Below are 19,621 nucleotides of genomic sequence, written 5' to 3'. Positions count from 1 at the left end.
TCTGGTCTACAAGAGTAGGAGACTCACTAATCTGAGAAATGTCAAACTTAAACTATGTTGGCTGAACAAATAAGGATGAACTGGACAAATCTGGTAACAATGCACCCTTGCTAAAAATAAAATGGTGCTGATTCTTCACTCTGCACAGTTCAGGAAGAACCCCACTTGGATGATACCACGATTAAGGATTTTCTTCAGAATCTATTCCGGTAAGTGATAGGTTGCCCATTCCACTTGTTGACAGCTTTATAGCTCGTGGAGAGATGTTTAGAGTGGAAAGACTTTTAAAAACTGTGCCATGTTGTTAAGGATCAAGGCTTTGCCCTGCTCATATCAGATGGTAATGTATAAACTTCAACAAGTTAAATGTCTAGAGTTACTGGCAAACCTGCACTGGTGAAGGTGATAAATAATGGTTCTGTTTTTTTAAAAGTCAGTGCCTGGTTTGACTTTGCCAGTGCGAGAAAGTTTTCATTTGACACATTTGTCAGCCAAAGCCAAGATATGATCCGGGCCCATCATGGAACCTGGATGGTCTCATTATGGATAGAGTAGTGAATGAACAATCATGATTAAGGAAGGAAGGCCATTTATGCAACAACTGAAAATGATTGGGCTAAGGATCCTTTCTTCGAGAACTGCCACTTGTGCAGTGATAGGCTGGGTTGTGAGAAACAACCTGGAAATGTTACACGGCAATTAATGGCTCTGAAGGGATTTCTGTAGGAACTTGTCAGCCTTACTACTGTCAATACTGCCTCATTCTTTTCACCAAACTCATCCAATTTGGTACCACTACATGGTACTGCCTAAATATGAAAAGCTTCTTTCACCCTTTCTCTGGCAGTCAATGCATGGAAGAAATAAGTATTAAAATACTTTTCATTTCAGAACTGACATTGTAAAATGACATTGAATTTTGTATCCTGCACTACTCCGTATTCTACTTAGCCATACCAAGCAGGAAGATCCATTTCTGTGTAAGTTAGCTCAGCGCAACCAGAAGGGGCAATGACACTCCAACTGGCCTCTGTTTTTCTGCATCAGAAAAAGGGAAAAATTAGCTCAATTTTGCACTTTGTAATGATGAACAAATAAGCTTGGCTGAAATCCCTACCCCACTTGGCAGTCAAGTAATTTGCCAACACACAGTGATCAGACTTACACGTGAAGTGGTTTTAACACTACTTGGTGAGTACATTTTTAATGAAAAACAAACAAAACAGAAGGCCAATTTATGGACAATAACTCTGGAAAATATAATGGACCAAAATGGAAACGGTTAAGCAGAGTTGCAGCCAACATCTTGTTTGTATCCTTACTAATTGGACCATCTGGTGATTTAACATTGCAATGGTTTATTATAAGCAAGTTTTAATTTTAAATTTTACTTGTCCAACGGGATAACATAATTCTTAATTGACAATGCCTTAAAATAAATAATCAAACCTTAATTATTAATTTGCAGCCATGTGTTAGGAAATGTTTAAGTAAATGGATAAAGAAGTGAAATGCACGCTGAGAGAATGCTAAGAATATTAAGGTTGCAGAAGTAGCAGGTTCCGTCTCTTCAATGAAACCTTCCACTACGGGATGTGACAGCAAACTTGAATACTGACAGATTTTCATGAATGAATAGCAACAGATTTATCATCGGCAGATTCACATGGTTGAACAACAATTCACTCCAGGATGAATGTGCAATGTGATAAGGAAACCGGTCCTTACTGATACAAATTGCAAGGATACCAGGCTGTTAATTCAGCAAGAAAAAAGCCATTTGGTCAAACATGACATCTTTTCTTCTAGTACTAAAATCTGGGGACAAGGGTGTCTTGCTGCCAGAACAGTGTACTGAGTGACAACTAATAGTGATAAGGAAGTATATAAAGATTTGTCTTGTTGTGAATCATCGACAGAAGAAAGCAAGCTGGGTTGGCATGACTTCACTGATACAAATAGTCACTTATGTTCTGATAGCTATCTTTGCATACACTCTTCCAGCAAAGTTAGTTTTGCCACATCGCTGAAATGCATGACGGGATATCACAAATAAAAATGAAATATGTTTGATTCAATAGGATGGAAGTCAAAGTAATTTTCAAGAAACTATGCCTCATTGCCAGCAAATATCAGTTAGGCAAGAAACACCATGATCGAAAGAAAATAAAGTCAAGAATGTTCCCACAGCTCTTCAGCAACCCTCATTTTCCCAGAAATGTGGTGAAAACCATGCTTATCCGTTTAAATGTTGTGTCCATAAAATAAAGCATTCAGGACAAAAATCACCAAGGAATTTTCCAGCTTGAACATAACAATGAGGGAAATCAAGAAGTGATTAGGAGATGTTACATTTTGGATTCCAAATGCCTAAAGAATGCAGGAAGCAACAGAAAGTCCACAGATTTGAAATCCAGCACAAAATACTTAAATTTATTCAACAATTATCATATCTTCAAGATTAAATAATTCATGGCCAACTTCTTTTGATGTAACGGTATTTTTACAGGTAAATATAATGGCCAATCTTTTCATACCATGACTGGAATGAAATAAGTAATCAGGTGCTGATTTTCGGATGAATTCTCTCATAAGTGACAGAAGTAGATAGACATAAATGTCTTATCAAAAGGTAACATTATCACTCTCAATGGTACTGGTCTGGATGTGGAGTATGGGTTGGATTGGGGCTAAACCACAACACTGTAACAAGAGCTATGATGATGTGGGAAAAAAAAATAGCTGGCAAAAGAGCAAACTTGAGAGAATAGAACTGAATGTTTTTTAAATGGATTTTTCATCACATAACAAATATCTCTTATCTTTTTCTTGAATTGTGAGAAATCACATTTTCTCTATAGACGCCTCCAAAATTCAGGCAGGTTTTTTTTATTCTCTCTGGTCAATCATGGTATGTACTGGGAATTGAATTTCCTTGGAACAGGCTCGTTAACAAGATGTAAATCTGAGCAAAATGTAACTCTGCCCCAATACCTGGAAACATTCTCAGGTGAGGTCCAGGGACAAGTGGAGATGGACAGCTCAGCACTGATTAATGTACAGATTACTGTTTCACTGCCTGGAGGTACCTCTGTCCAGAAAACCACTAAACAAATGAACATGAACTATGGAATACAATAGCACAGTCACGATATAAGCTTTGATTTGATCAATGATGCAATCCAATATGATACCTATGTATCAGATTGAAAGTTTTTGTGCAACTGTTAAAAGAAACAAAGAAAGGTAGTTTAACAAATTGCAATGGTCGTGTTTCTGTTCCCTTCCCTTTTGCTTTTTCAATGTGATCTGTGAGCACAATATGAAATAAACCAAAGTGACTTCCCTGAGGACAACATTTATCTTGCAATTTCCTTCATAAATCATTATGTTAATTCATCAACTGAGTACCTCAGTACTAAGCGTGTATTAGATGGGATGAGAAGGGGTATTGGGATATGGTTGAGGAACTGCAATGACCTTCTGGCACCTTGCCTAAGTATACATTTGAGCCTTAATAAGGACTAATGGAGAGCTTCTCAACAGGCAAACCTAACCCTGTCTAGGTGCAGCAAGCATACATGCCCATTACTCAGATTATAAGAGGGAAATCAGAAGCAGCTATGGTCTTCCTCCGCCTTGCAAGACTTTGAATATTGCACAGGAACTGATAGGGAAATTAATGACAGGTGGAATTGGTTGGTATAGACAATAGCCTCCGTATGAAGCTTGAATTTTGAGCTCAATGGATGGACCCTTCGTTTTCCCTTGTAATAAGACAGCTCACAATATTGATTAAATTATTTTCATTATCAAAGAGCATCACTACAATTTTGCATTTGTTAGGGGTGGATCTTGAGCTCTGTTAACTGATGATGTAATTAAAGTTTAAAAATGTCTTCACAATATACTCCATTGAAGTGCATCTCCACACAAAGCACTACTAAATATTAATTTTGACTGAGATCTATGTCCCAGAAATTAGTTTTTTTTAGGATTGTCACATTTTGATGTTTTCAATGCGTGCATGTTTTTACATTTGGTCAGGAACCATTTATAGTATCTCTTATAAATGGAAGCAAATCTGTGACATCCAGGCATACAGTGTCAGGCGTTGACGTTCCAAACATGCCGACAGATTTGGAATGTTGACTCTGCCAGCAGTTCTGCTGCTAGATCCCCACAAGTAGTCCATCAGTGGATCATGAGAAATATCACCTCCTACATCGTGAAGAAAAATCTACGATCCCATTGATTTTAAAGAGACTTGAAGGACTACAGACATAAAGCAAAGGAAAAGGGAAGTTAAATTAATTTCAATTACTTTGGTTCAGTTCTAATCACTGAATAGATTCAATATTTCTAGCTGATCATATTTATTCTTTGTAAATATTTTAATTGTAATCATTGTTAACATCTCAGGATGACATCAACATTTGAAAACAGCTGTGAAATTTTCTGAGGTGTTTTCAATGCGGGACCTCCTGAAGGCAACATTGGTGACTCTCCTATCACTCAGTCAATGTTGCTAGGGTTTAGAAAGCTTCAGGATATTCAAATGGGTTTCCAGCATCTACAGCTGGTGTGTGTGAGGGCAGAGCAGATGGGGTTCCAGGCCCATACTCGTGAGATTCAAGTTATGAAATGACTAAGGCAACGGATGTGTGGAAAAGTAGCAGGGGACACAATAAAACATGACAAAGGCATCATCAAAGTGTTTAAACTGAAGGATGGAGAGGGAATTCCAGTGAAATGAGGCAAGGAAAAGGGGTTTCAACAGGTTCCTAAGGTTGGTGAACAAATTGAACATTGTTATAAACGTAAGAATATTTCTCAAATACCAACATAGGTTTAGATATTTAATCTTGACCCTGACATATTAAATTACTTTACTGCTGTGTTAATTAAACAAAATTATATAACTTTTCTTAACAGACCATTTCCGTGCCTTTCAGTGAAATTTTAACTCATTGAATTGAGCTAATTTACCCTGCCTTTCGGCAAAAGGCAATAAAGATTGCCACCCATGCCACGTGCTAGTGAGACCAGAAATAGGAGGATATGCATCTTAATACATGGCAAAAGACATGGTGCACATAGGAGGGCTTCAAATTTTTTGATCATGGGCTCTCTTTCAGGGAATGTAGGACCTGTACCAGCAGAATGGTTTGCATCTGAACTGGATGGGAACCAAAATTTTTGCAGGACCAATACTTTTGCAAAAAGGTTTGCTCATGCTGTTCCAGGATATTTAAGTTTGCGATGCAGGGGGATGGAAAACAGAGCACCAGAACAGATAGTTGAGTGGCTGTCAAAAAAGATGTTGTAAAGCCTGCAGACAAAGGGACAAATAGAAAGGTTGAGTGTGGTGGGTATAATGTTCTGAGTTGCATCCATTTCAATGCAAGCAGTAATCAGCTGGGAACTGTGGAGTTGAGTATAAAAGAAGGATCTGGGAATAGAGATAATAATTCTTGGAAAGTAACATCACAGGTAGACGTGGTCATTAAAAAACTTTTTGGCTTATTGGCCTTCATAAATCAAAGTACAAAGTACAGAACTTGGGATGTTATGTTGAAGATATTCAAGACCTTATTGGAGTATTTTGTGCAGTTTTGGTTATCAGGAAAGCTATCAATAAGTGTGCAGAGAAAATTTACAAGGATTTTGCCAGGACGAGCTGAGTTACAGAGAAAGTTTGACAAGGTTCTGATTTTATTCCCTGGAGTATCAGGGAATGAGGGGAGTTTTAATATAGATATGTAAAATTATGGGGGGTGTATATATTGGGTAAATGCAAGCATGCTTTTGTCACTGAGAATGGGTGAGGCAAGAACTAGAGGATATAGGTTAATGGTGAAATGTTTAGGGGGAATATTAGGGAGAACTTTTTCACTCAGAGGATGTTGAGAGTGTGGAACGAGGTGTCTGCGGAAGTGGTGGATGTGGGTTCTATTTTGACATAGTTTGGCTAGGTACATGGATGGGAAGGGTACAGAGGGATACGGTATGGGCGTGCTGATGAGCCTATGCACATAACAGTTCAGCATGGACTGGATGGACTGAAGGGCCTGTTCCTGTTCTGTATTGTCCTATGGTCTGAACAACATAGTTAGTTAAAAATTGCAACAGGGATAATCTTCTCAAGGTAATAGTTGGTGAGACTGAGACATATAGTAATGAGACATTTAGCCAAATAAATGCATGAAGTACATGGGCAAAGAGGAATATGTTGAACAAGTGGGATGACTGTCTATTGTGTGACACTTACTATCCAATAAGCTGCTCCCCATTACCTGGTTTGGGTTTCAACAGAATTTCAAGGTTCAGCTCCTGTCCTCACCATTACCATAATGGAAACATGGAACAAGAACTGAATTCTACTGGTGAGGTTAGGATTACCACCTTTGATGTAAAGGCTGCACTTGACCAAGTGTAGCTTCTAGAGGCCCCAGCAAAATTGAAGTCAAGGAAGAAAGACTATAATTTTTGGGGACTTATATTGCATAAGGAAGGTGGTTATGATTGTCAAAGATCAATCATTCTGGCCTAGGACTACCAGTACAGGTATTCCTCAGGACACCGCCCTGAGCCCAACCATCTTCAGGTGCTTGATCAATGATCTTCCTTCCAGTATTTGGTCACTATGGGGAGATTTGCTGTTGCCAGCCCAATGTTTAATTCTTTTTTGCAATACTTCAGCAAATGAACTAGTCAATATAAACATATGATAGGACTTAATGGGTTAATAAGCGGCATGTAATATTCATGCCACAAAATTACCAAGCCTTGCCTAACTCCAAGAGAGAATGAAATCACATCACTTCATATTCCATGGCATTGTCACACCAGAAAGCTTCCTTAACATATTGAGATCACCGGAACAAATAAGTGAAATGCTTCCCTGTCTCTGTCCCATCATCTTAAACTCTTTTCACCATCTCCAAGCACAAATCAGAAGTGTAAAGGTATACTCTCCACTTGCCTGGATAAGTGGATCTTCAACAAATCTCAAGAAGCTAGATTCAGTCAAAGTAGCCCTGCTTGGTTACTTGGTAAGCTAAACCCCTCCACTACTGGTGAAATACTTATTCAATCTGATCATCGCTACCCCATCCCCCGACCCCAAACCTCTATCTTTACCACTGAGGTTCAGTCCTGGAATACCTTCACCAAAGGACTGCAGAAACGAAAGAAGGTGACTTATCATAACATTGGGGATGGGCAGTATATATCCACATACTTGAAATAAATAATATAAACGTATGGCAGGAGCAGACTAGTATGGATGTTGGCAAAACGTCCTGTCCTTATGCTACAATTTCCTTCACATTAGCAGTGGTGCCACATCCATAAAGCTTTGTCTTTCCCTCAATCAGATCATAAGCTGGGTTTACAGTGGCAATTAATTTGCCTTCTGAAACATTTGAAGTTCTTTCACAGGAGCAAAGCCAGGAGTCGCCTGGAAAAGTGGAGCTTCAACATTTCTAACCCTGACACTATCAAAGACAAAGAATTCCACTTGGCTTGGCACTCAATCCATCACCCTAAACACTTAATCTCTTCTCTATAAAGTGAGGATAGATAATGCCTCTTTAATTGCCTTTCACTCCATGGGCAGTGCATTTTACAATGAGGTATCAAGGAAGCCACGTGCAAAAGGATTTGAACAAGAGGAATGAAAATCATTCAAACTGCAAAATATCAAAAAGCAGTCAACAAATTTGTACTGGTGCCTTTATGGTATTTTTGGAAGATTTTAGTTTTTGGACCATCTTAAAGGTCATATTGCTGCTCTATAATGCCTCCCCTAACATTATTAGTCCGTGTACACCTTACTTCATATATGCAGAGATGGGCTGCTACTTCACAACTAACCGCAAAAGAAATGATATGTTTAACTCCTAGAATGAATGCAGAGATACAGCGTATCTATAGGTTTCCAATACTGTAAAACCTACCCTTGTACATTTTGATTTCTTTTTACACAATGCATGTCCTTAATTGCTTTTCATATAAATAATTATAAACATAAATATAAGAAATAAATAGCCCAGAATGATGATGATTAGAAAATAGTTTTGATACGTCAACATGCTAATTCTCACCAGTATTAGAAAACTTAAATTAATGAATTGAATAAAAAAACCTCAAAAACTTAATTAAAATTTATAAACCATTTCTCATTTTCATGTTTGGAGTTCACTCATTTGGAAGAGATGTTACAGCAAGGTCATGTCTACACTCTCAGGTAGACATCCAGGATCCTGCCTCACATCATGCAGGAAATCCATTACCACTGCCGCAGCCAATATTTAACCTTCAATTAACAACACTAACAAAAATATCTGTCCATTATGACATTGCTGTTTGGAAAACTTTGCTCTTTGTAAGTTGCGTGCTTATGTGTTTATGTTATAACTGAACCCAGATCAAAAGTATCTCATTAACTGTAAAATATTCTGGGATTGAATCAATTCAGAAGTACCAGCTATTTAATTGCAAGATTTTTCTTCATAGAATTGTAGAATTGTTATGTTGCATAAGCAGACATTTTGGCCCATCCACCTATGCTTAGATTCAAGATGAGCAAACCTTTTGGTCCACTGTTCTATCCATGTAAATAGCAAATTGCTCTTTTTAAAGCCTTGGTCATTTTCTTTCTGAAGACTGTTTTGATTTCCATTGTAAGGAGGCTCTAAATTTTTTCACCTGATTTCCCTTCAAATTATGTCTTTGCTATATGGTTATTGAACCATTCACTAATATAAACAAATTATTTCATTTACTTTTTCTAAACTAGTCTTGATCTTGTACACCTCCATCAAATCTCCTCTCAAACTACTCCTGGGAGAACTACCGTTGTTTCCTCAGTCTACTCTTGTCGCAAAAATATCTCATCCCTGAAATCATTATAGCATATCTTCATTGCAACCCGTCTTGGATATCTCTATCATTCTTGCAAACTTTGGAACCAGACTGCTCTCAATAATCCTGTTGTGGCCCACTTTTAGTTTGTACAACATCACATTTTTACTTTGGCGCTCTTTCCCTCTATTTCTCAATTCAAGAATCCATGGTTTATTGGATAGTTGACTTTGCGCTATGGTGCATTTATACACCACATTATGCAAGATATGTTGAAATATTCCCGTTTGATTTGATAAATATTTTCTTCTATCTCCCTCCTACTTCTTCAACAACCCCACCCCACCACTGTCATCCACAAACAATGTACATAGAACATAATTTGAATGTAACCAGATAATTAAATCAGCAAAAGACTGATTGATTTGGCAGTTCCTTTTGTCAAAGCTGACTTGAGAAAAAGGCACGATGCACTTTTAGATGCAATAAGCAATTCTAAAATGAGTTTAGAGGTTAAACAGGAAACTTTGCAGAAAATACACAAAGGTGCTGGAGAAACTCAGCACTTTTGTGTATTGCAACTAATATGAGATTAAATTTCTTCACATAGAAAACTACTGCGCCACTGCATATATTGTATCAACACCCTGGTGCTGAAAGAACGGCATTGGCAGATGACTTCTCTTCAAGTTACAAAGTGCCCTTTTTTTATCAAGTATCCTTTTCAGTTTTTTGTAAAGTTTGGTGGAAACCCGCTCAGTCGCTGAGTTGTAATCTGCAATATAAGGGTGCAATTCTTGGACGTCCTGCTGTTTCCCCACTATCTTCTTGAGTGTAATTACTTATGGTAGAAAAATTTGATAGCAGACGGGAGTCAGCAGTGCCTCACATATGCATTTTAGTTCTAATTCTGCTATTGTACTTTCCTAGTTTGTATTATAAATCGCAGCTCCTTACTCACATTAATCTTAAAAATTCTGTCAGTACTGCAATGGCCGGTGCAGTATACTGTAATACTGCAGCAATGATATCATGTTCAAGAACATGCATTTGAAGCAAGGTGAAAAGCATTTGTTGGTAACTGTGGGGCATGGGCACTTAGTTATCCTCATCTAGAATGTTGCATAACAAGCTCCATCTCTCTACTGCTATACTTGTCCACACAAAAAAAAAGCTAAAATGACTAATTAACAGCCCTTCTTTAGACGTTTTCTGTGAAAGCACATTTTCTGTGCTTCAATCCATGTGTGCAGTGAAACGGTGTAATGTGTAAAATTCAATTAACTGCTTTCATTTTTCTTCTGGACAGCATTCATCGTTTACACTGTGTCAGCAAGCATAGTACTGGGACCAAAAAGAGATGCTGGTTTAACATACTTATCTACGCCAGAAATGTCTTTCTGAGACCATTGTCTTTTCCTCCCCAATATTAGCAAGATTATTTTTTAAATCTCAGACAGAGATGACAAACAGCACAGAGGTGTTAAAACAAAGAGGGACAAAAAAAAATCAACAAAAAAAAAATCAGTGACTTTTGACAACATTTGCAAAAACATAGTGGCATTGCCAAAACTCACTGAAGGTATTATGTTACCTGGCTATGACAAACAGCACACAACTGACACCCAAGTAAGCCAGCAGAATATACATCCAGATATCAGGGGAGAGAGGATTCAGGAAGGAGAAAACGCCGGGGTTTGTACCGTTGGGCTTTCGGTACAAAATACTTATTCCCAGAGTCATGAATGGCTTTGAGAAGTCAATGACCTTCTCTCGAACATAGGTGATAGTCAGGGGTGCCACTGCAAGATCAGCTTTCTGTGGACAAAAGCAAAGAAAGAGAAAAGCTAGGTTAGTCTCTCAGTCGAGGTAAGGCAATTATACAATATAATATTGGTTATGGAACAGCTAAATAACAAGCTGCAATATTTTTCTCAGCTATTCCTGCTGAGTGAAAGTTCTCACACATCAAAGACACAATGTCTTGACAATTGGCATGGGCATAGATGATTAAATTTGCTGCAGTCAAACACTAAGAGCAAATTTTAAGAAGTTTATCTAAGAGAAACTTTACAATGTGTTTCATTCATAGATTCAATCCCTTGTTCATGAGCTGTCAGACTTCTGTTTTATTTATACTTAGGTGTTATCAGAAATCGATTTTGGAGAATTTATCACCAGTAGAAAGATTTTCTCAGATTCAATACTACCAGTCACTTCCTGAAGCAGACCTTGGGAATTCATCAGTCTGGAATGCACTATTACTTGCCCTATATCAAGTTAACCAATAACATTACTCACAGATCATTCTTGAATTCTTACTCTGTACACTGGTTAGTGTAACACACAAGTTGCCAATTCAAGCTCCCTACTTAGGTATTGTACATGTAATTGCGGAACATGTTTCAATTCCAGAAGATACTTTATTTTGGAAATAATAAATGAAGGAATGAATTCAACAACAAAAAAAACTTATTTGTCTGGCCAGCAGTGTTTGGTAAAGATCATAAACACTTGTATTGGCTGTGGATCAATACTGGAGAGCAAAGGAAGAACCGGAGGGAGAACTGGATGATATGTGAAATAACGGGTCCCCAGAGCAGACCTATGTTCTGAAACCCTCTCAGGGATTAAAAACACAAGAACATAGGGGCAAGAATAGGCCACCAGGTTCCTCAATCCTGCCCCACCATTAAATATGATCCTATCTGAAGTACTTAATAAACCTAAGTGGTGGAGAAACTCAGCAGGTCCCGTAGCATCTACGAGAGCCAAAGATATTTAACCAACATTTCAGGCCTGAACTCTTCGAAAAAGGTTTGAGAAATAAGCAGGCAAGTGCCGGAATAAAAAGTGGGGGAGGAGGAAAGAAGGGGCACAGACCAACAGCCAAGAGGCCATGGGTGGAGGGCAGGGGAGAAAAGCTGAGAAATGATCAGGAGAGAGGGTGGGGGGGGGTAGCTCTGTGAAGGCAGAGCTGGAGGATCTGATGTATCCTGACTTAGATCCCTCTTCTAAGTAGTTTTTCCTTCATCCCTTTTAAGAAACACGAAAGTAGTCATCATAAAGCCTGTTCTAACACAAGTGGCACACAGACAGTGCAGCCATACAACTATACATGTAACTTGGTGGTTTGTGTTCACAGTGTTGGATCACACCGAACATATCTGGGCTCCACGTTGCAATAGCACACCAAGTAGGTCGGTCACAGATTTGGTGCAATTCATTTAAGGGCCCAAATTTTAGCTGATTACTATTCCAAATTCCAGATCAGTGGAGGTCATTGGGTTGTTTCTCGTAACCCCTAGTGATGCGTGTAAAGAGTGTCTCAAGGATTGAGCCCTTGCCCACTTCACGAGCTGGCCACTGGATACAAACATACCTCATGTGTTTCAATCAACATTGTGCAGTGGAGTTTTGAAACACAGAAATGCAACTATGGAGTAACTTTGGGCCTATCAGCTGAGCTCAGTGGGATAATGATTCTTTATCTCTGAAAAGAAGGGAAATTTCAAACAAGAAACATTCTACAACGAAACCACAAGTTTAAAGGTTCGCTTTCATAAAATTGTGTTCAGTGAAGCACTTCAACACCACTTTTTAGCACAAACAATCATTTTAGCTTATGTTTAGCAAACCACAATTATTTGCCGTTGGATGACTAAACTAACATTCTTAATGTCCAGCTGGAATTTCTATAAGTTTGCTGCACTGGCAATTCAAGAACATACTTTAACAAGATCATTCAGTATGGATAACTGAACAGAATAATCCATCAATAATTGCACAGATAAGCTCCAAGAAGTCATTCACAATTATTTTTGCAGTGGTCAAAGTAATTGGCTGGGCCAAATATATCTCAATCCAATAGGCTGATGAAGGCTTCCGACAAAAATCAGAAACAGAAGAGTGATTTATCTTTTCATCGCTCCTTTAAAACACTCGGCAAACCTGTTGTTTTGTGGCATCATTCATTTTGTCATTTTGAGATCATCCTACAGATGGATGTTTCAAATGACCATAGAATTAAAATGGCCTGAGCTTTATGCCAATCTTTTTGCAGGAACATTAACATCGGCATTGAGCATAAGGCAGCAAGGTTCCAGGTGCTCTGCGCCAACAACGTTGTCAGAACCATCTCCTGATGCACCGCTGTGCATTCTGGAAACTCGGAGTCACTGTGGCTTTACTCAGTTTCCAAATTAATTGCTATTTTTCTGAACATCCACACTTATAAAGATCAGATTGAGAAAATCATTGAAAAATTGAACTATCTTGCCTTCCCTGTTGCTTCCTTAGTCTGTGCCCTGAATCAATTGGATTTCACATCCCATGCAAGACAGGGCAAATTGACAGAATGGGCTTTTGAATCTGTGAATGAGTCTTACACATATTTCACGATATGTCTCACGACATATTTCAGTTTCAAATAATCAGCTACAGTCAACACAATCTGGCCACATAATCACTGCAACATCGTTCAGAGGAATAACTGCAGGAGGTAGAATTTCCATTAAGATTGCAATTGGGATGATGTGGTCCAAAGCCTTCAGGGTCATGTTCCCCCGATAATTGATTCACATCTAATCACAAATATAAAATCTTCCACAAATTAGCAGCTTAATAGAGCATAATAGTTCCTTTCTCTTTCCAAGAAAAAAATTCCTTTCATGTATCTGAAAATACCACAGTTTTAATAATACAGCTGGTTTATCAGTTCTGCTCCCCAAACTTTTAACCCACTTTAGTGATGTTGACTTAAGAAATATATTGAACAATGTAATGGACCCGTCATTTCATTGGTAAATTGAACATTTGTGATATGAAAATATTTTAAAATGTGCCCACATGTGGGAAAGAAACCGAATGCAATTTGAAGCCTATGGCAAAGCTAATACCCACAGTAATTACAGCATTTCATCCCTTGTCTTGTTAAGCAGCCGACTTTAAAGCCACAGAACTTTTCAACCCAGAATTAAAATTTTTAATACAGTTCAACTTTGCGCAAAAAAAAAGACTGACTGTATCGACTGCTCAATTAAATAAGTGCATGGGGCAATCCAAACTGGCAATCCAAACTCCCCTCAAGACCAAACCTGGCAGTTGTTGATACATCATGCTTGAAAACACGGAGATGCTGGAGGAACTCAGCCAGTCACACAGCCTACACACAAGGTAAAGATATACTATTGATGGGAGGGGGAGGAGTGCAGACTAACAGATAAAAGTTGTTAATTGGATATGATAAGAGGAAAGGTGAGAATTGATTGTGGCTCTGTGAAAGGAGAGAGAGGGAAAAGGGAAGAGAGAGAGCGATAGAGACAGAGTTAGGAGGACAATGTCTACTCTACATTGGAGAAACTGGACACAAACTGGAAGATCACTTCGTTGACCACCTCGGATCTGTCAGCTGCCAAGGCAGGAATCTCCCAGTGGCCACCCATCTCAATTGCCTGCTCCATTCCCTTGCTGACATGTCTGTCCCATGGACTCGTGCACAAGCAGACTGAGACCACCTGCAAATTGGAGGAATAACACCTCATATTCTGACTGGGCACCCTCCAACCAGATGGTATTAACATCGACTTCTCCAGTTTCCATTAGAACCCACCCCCATCTCCAATTTCTCCCATCGTCTAGCTCAAGGCCATTTCAGATAGCCCAAAAGTTGAGATGTAAAGGCGGAGAAACTCCACCAAAACAAATAATGACCTACCTTTCTGAATGTGAGGAGATGATCTCTGAGCCACATATCACATATTCCAACCCCACTCCGAGACGGATAATCTCCACAGCAATAGCCCTCTGCCAATCAATCTGAATGTAGAGCGGCTGTTTAGGGACGGGCTGATGATGCTGTCAGCCAGTGATCCATCTCCCCACTCACTCCTCTCCCTCCAAGTCAGGGACGACGGGGAGCCCTCGAGGTAGTTAGTTGGGGGAGTGGGAGCTGTCAACAGGAACTATCGGGGCAGTGGGAGCTGTCAGCGGGGACCATCAGGACAGTGGAAGCTGTCACCGGGGATGGTTGGGCAGCAGGAGCTTTCAGCGGGGACTGTTGGGGTAGTGAGAGCTGTCAGCAGGGGCCGGTGGGGCAGCGGGGACCGTTGAGGCAGCAGACCCTGTCTGGGCAGCAGGAGCATTCAGGGCAGCGGGGATCAGCGGGATAACGGGAGCCATCAGGGTGCGGGCTGGGACAATCACGCCAGGCCATTTCGGCCTTCAGGTCGCTCTCTGTGGCTCAAAATGCGGTAGAGCAATGGCCATCTTCCCTATCCATAAACCCCACGCAGCTGGAGCTGTTCTGGGAACCATAGAGCGGTTTCAGCTTTATGGGGGATTATGGATAGGGAAGTCAGCCATTGCTCTTCAGCGTATTGATGACAGGTGGCGCTATGGCACCAGTCGCCCTCCCCATCTCCATCAGATCCAGAGGGAGCTACAAGATGCCTCTCGATAAGAAAGGGACATTGGAGCAGCCTTTTAGGGCAGCTGTCTGAAAGATAAAGTTCCTATTTCTCTATCCGCTCCATGGCTGGTCTCAAAGCAGAGGCCTGACATGAAATGGCCTGTCTGTCTTTCTTCCCTTTTTCCCTCTGTCTCCTTTCACAGAGCCAAAATCAATTCTCACCTTTCTCTTATCATATCCAATTAACATCTTTTGTCTGTTGATCTGTACGCATCCCCCTCTCATTCTTCCCTTTTTTCCGTAGAAATACAGATGTCCCTTTTTTTTAACTCATACCTTGAGGAAGGGCTCAGACCCAAAACAGTGGTAATATATCATTACCTCCTATAGCTGGTATAAGACTGGCCATTTTCCTCTGGCATCTCTGCACTTTTATGACAATCACAGTGTCTGCAGACGTTCGTGTTTCACAGCATATATTTAGTACCTGGCTTTCATTCAACTATTTAAAAATGTTACAGTTTGAAAGAACAAGAATCACCAAAGTTCATTAAAGCCAATCGCCAATTACATAGAGTGTTAAAGGTGGCAGATCAATAGCAAATGGCAATATCCAATGTTTGAATGATGTTCGTTCAGATAAAATAAATCTTGCCAAATGAATGCTGTAAAAAGCACAACAGGCATTTTAAGAAAAGACAAAAATGCAGTTTCCAAAATCCATGTGCTTAGATGCAGAAGTTTATTTGAAATCAGGAAGTACATATCTTTCATGGCAAAAAAACATAGCCTCATCGAAAATCCTATTTCAGAAATCAATTGATAAATAAGAGTCGCTGAAAGAAACTGTTATGCATCGGCAATGAAGCCAGCTATATAACAGTCTCATAAAATGGCAGTTAAGGTACATCTGCTTTGTGTTCAGCTTAGTGTTCTACCCTTCAAGGTATTCGCAGATATCATTTTCTGAATGAAAGTACTATATTAATAATGGCTGATTGCATTTTATCCTGCAAAATGCTGACCTTGGTGCCAGGTGAGATAGAGAATTGGTCAATTTGTTTTCATGTAAAGCTTTTCCTGTCAAATCTCCAAATGCATAACCCTAATGTTAAGAATGCCTGCCTGACAGGGTGTGAGTATGTTGTGACAAGACACCCTTCCAGATTTTGCATTTCAATTCAATCAGTCAGGTTTTTGGGTTAACTGAGAATAACTCTTTATGTAATCTTTACCGAAAAATGCCTATTCAGCCCATCTAATCAAAGCAGGCAAGTATAACACATCCATTTTCCTGCTCTTTCCACTGAGCTCTGCAAATTAATCTCTCTCTAAATCTCACTTCAATTTTCAGGCAATGAGTTCCAGACCTTAACCAATATCTGCGAGTAAAAGAAAAGATGAGCCTCTTTCTCTTTGCCCAGTATGTAATATTTGTATGAAGAATGGACAATTAAGCAAAATAAATTTACAGCATTGAGATATTTCTTGGCATTTAACAGCCATTCAATGACTTCTGAACAGAAGGAGCTTGCAGGCAGTTGAGTAATCCAGTAATCTGTCTTCCAATGGATTATTGAAATTGCTAAAATAGTGCAAAGGGAGCAAAGGGTTCTACTGTTCTCTCTCAGAATGACAACACTGTGATCCCACCACTGTCACAGATAGGAGCAATAGGAGGGAAAATCAAAGAGAAGCCGGACACTAAGGATGGACTAGAGTGGTAGGTCAACAACTGCAAGGTTTTGCTCTTGACTGGTGTTTGGATTGCTGGCTTGGTTTAGCCCATGGGCTCATGAATTTTTGTGACAGATGCTGTGATGATCATTGGGAGTCAGCAAGTAAAGCATTGGAATTATGAGGGCATGTGGGTTTTCTTTCCCATATGAATATCACTGTAATGAACTCGCTCTAATATAGGAAAAACAATGGAAAAGTCACCAGACAATGGTAAATTGAAATAAAATTATTTTAATTAAACTATTCCCCTCACATAACATCGCTCAATAACTCTAAACACAATGCTAAATTAACCCCAACTATGCACAAGTGTAACATGTATGTGTGTGTGGTTTCAAAGTCCAGATCATTACAAGGGATTGCTTCTGGAAATGTTAATTTTAAAGTCCCGCTTCAAATCTTTTGCCGAACGCTAGGATCTTTTCTTTAAATTAAGTTTTTATAGAGCAAGTATGGAGCATCCGCTTTCTTACAAACTTGCACATCTTTCGATGAGTCAGCTTTTAGAGAGAATTCTCTTCACTGGTGTATTCACATATTTTCCCCTGGCTTTTTAGGGTTATAGAATTGATTTTCTTGATGATTGAACAGCAGTCCTGCCTTCTCAGAGATTGTTGCTTCCACCCTGCCCTTCACAAAGGTCAGGTTTTATTCAGGTCTTTTTTACTGCTTTCTACCCTGCCTTTTCACAAGGGACAGGTTTTTTTCACCCTGTCTTTCACAAAGGACGTTTTATTCAGCTCCCTGTGGTCCACCTCAAAAACAATGTGCTCCAATGTCCTGCCTCTCTTCCCATCTGACATCACACAGGTTGAGTCTGTTTTGAGAAAAACCTCTCCTGTTCCAACATATGATTTTGCAATGTCTGGCACCTGTCACTCAAATGGATCTGGGGTTTGTAGCACTGCCAGTATCTGAATGTATGCTGAATGTATCCCTTAAAGCACACATTGTCCTGACATCCATTGTGATCCATTTTAATTCCATTATTGACTTGTCTGCTGTACTCAGCATTTCCCAGCTAACATCTTCACAAGATAAGATAAAGGAATGGAAGTAGACCAATTGGTATGTCAAATTTTCTCTTGTCCTTGTTAACTTTTAGTGTCAAATGTATTTTTCCAATGTGCTGTGGTGTGTGTACCCCGGTAAGCAAGCCCACTACATTACCTAAGATATATAATTCTATGTTACTTCAAATAGTATCAACACATCTGTTACAATCACCAAAATAATAATTTAATAATGGGGCCAGATTTTGCTGGAAATGTCAATAATTCCATACCTGCTTGCAACAGTAAAGGAGACACACACCTCATCCATAAGACATAGGAGAGGAATGAGGTCATTTGGCCCATCAAGTCCATCCTACCATTCTATCATGCTGAGTTACTATTCTTTTCAACCCCATTCTCCTGCCTTCTCCCCATACCCACACTAAGAAAATAAATTATTAAGGGAGAGACAGTTTTGTAAAACTCAATGGATCAGGAAACATATATGGAGAGCAAAAGTTAGTCAATATTTTGGGTCAAGAACAAAAATTCAATAAAGGGTCCCAGCCCAAAGCATTCTGACCATTTCTACCCATGGATGGTACCTGATTCACTGAGCTCCTACATCAAGCCTTTGCTTGCTCAAGATTTCAACATCTGCAGTGTTGATGTTTTTCTTCTTCACATGAATGTTGCCTGAATAGGTATGTTTTAGTTCTACAGAGAGATTGGATAGACTAGGTCTGTTTTCCCAGAAGCAAAGAAAGCAGAGAGGGGATGATTGAGGTACATGAAGATTTGAGATGAAGAAAGGGGATCAGGGTTTCTAAACTGAAGGCCATAGGTTTAATGTGAGAGGGAAGTGGTTTAAAGAGAATCTGAGGGGTAAAGCTTTCATGCAAAGAGAAGTTGTTCTCTGGAATGTGCCGCCAGAAGAGGAGGGAACATTAGCAACACCTCAGAGGCATCTGAACAGGTACTTTATTGAGAAAGGAATAGAAGGATGTGGAATTTTTACAGATGTTGGATGAGTATAGATAGGCACAATGGTTGGCATAGATGTGATGGGCCAATAGACCAGTTTCTGTACTCGACAAGTCTGTGAATCTAATTTAGACTATGGTCATTGGTAAGGTGGTTACACGACCTCCATTTAGGATTAGACCAATAGTCAAGTTAATCAAGAATGTACTATCTGATGCTTGATTTAATTAATGCTACATGTGTTTGCTGGAACAACTTCTCTTGACGTGCCACTTACACAGCAACATGAAAAATTTGTGACATCCCTATTACTCTCATTTTAGCTCCGCAAGGATCCAGTGAAACCAACAATGTCAGAACACTTCTGATATTTAAGTGTAATTTCTGTCTTAATATTTTGCACTGGTATTAAATGATTTGTTTTTTTTTAATGTGATTTACATTATTCTAATAAGGAAATGCAGGCTTTGACAAGACCTTTACTTCAGTGTGGAATTATGTCAGGAATTGAAGCAGTCAGTTGCTGCAGTAGCTGGGAGTTGCCTGTCTACTACATGTTACTACAGGGCTGCCACCACGGTACGTGAACAACTCTGCACTGCGGCAACTGAAATTTTCTCATATG

General features: G+C 39.4%; 1 protein-coding gene across 2 annotated transcripts in view; it reads right to left on the bottom strand.

Annotated features, from left to right (window-relative positions):
- LOC138737038 (glutamate receptor ionotropic, kainate 2) overlaps window positions 1-19,621 on the bottom strand; it is a 511,494-nt gene that overhangs the window by 100,616 nt on the left and 391,257 nt on the right. The window contains exons 11-12 of one of the 2 annotated variants that reach the window (XM_069887457.1): window positions 10,463-10,686; window positions 958-1,038 (exon numbers count right to left, since the gene is read on the bottom strand). In XM_069887457.1, coding sequence (XP_069743558.1) covers window positions 958-1,038; window positions 10,463-10,686 — 305 coding nt within the window. The remainder of the gene's footprint in view (window positions 1-957; window positions 1,039-10,462; window positions 10,687-19,621) is intronic. The other variant, XM_069887458.1, reaches the window with a different exon arrangement.

Source organism: Narcine bancroftii, chromosome 6, assembly GCF_036971445.1.
Source record: "Narcine bancroftii isolate sNarBan1 chromosome 6, sNarBan1.hap1, whole genome shotgun sequence".
Lineage (NCBI taxonomy): Eukaryota > Metazoa > Chordata > Chondrichthyes > Torpediniformes > Narcinidae > Narcine > Narcine bancroftii.
This window is presented reverse-complemented; position numbering and strand designations above follow the sequence as displayed.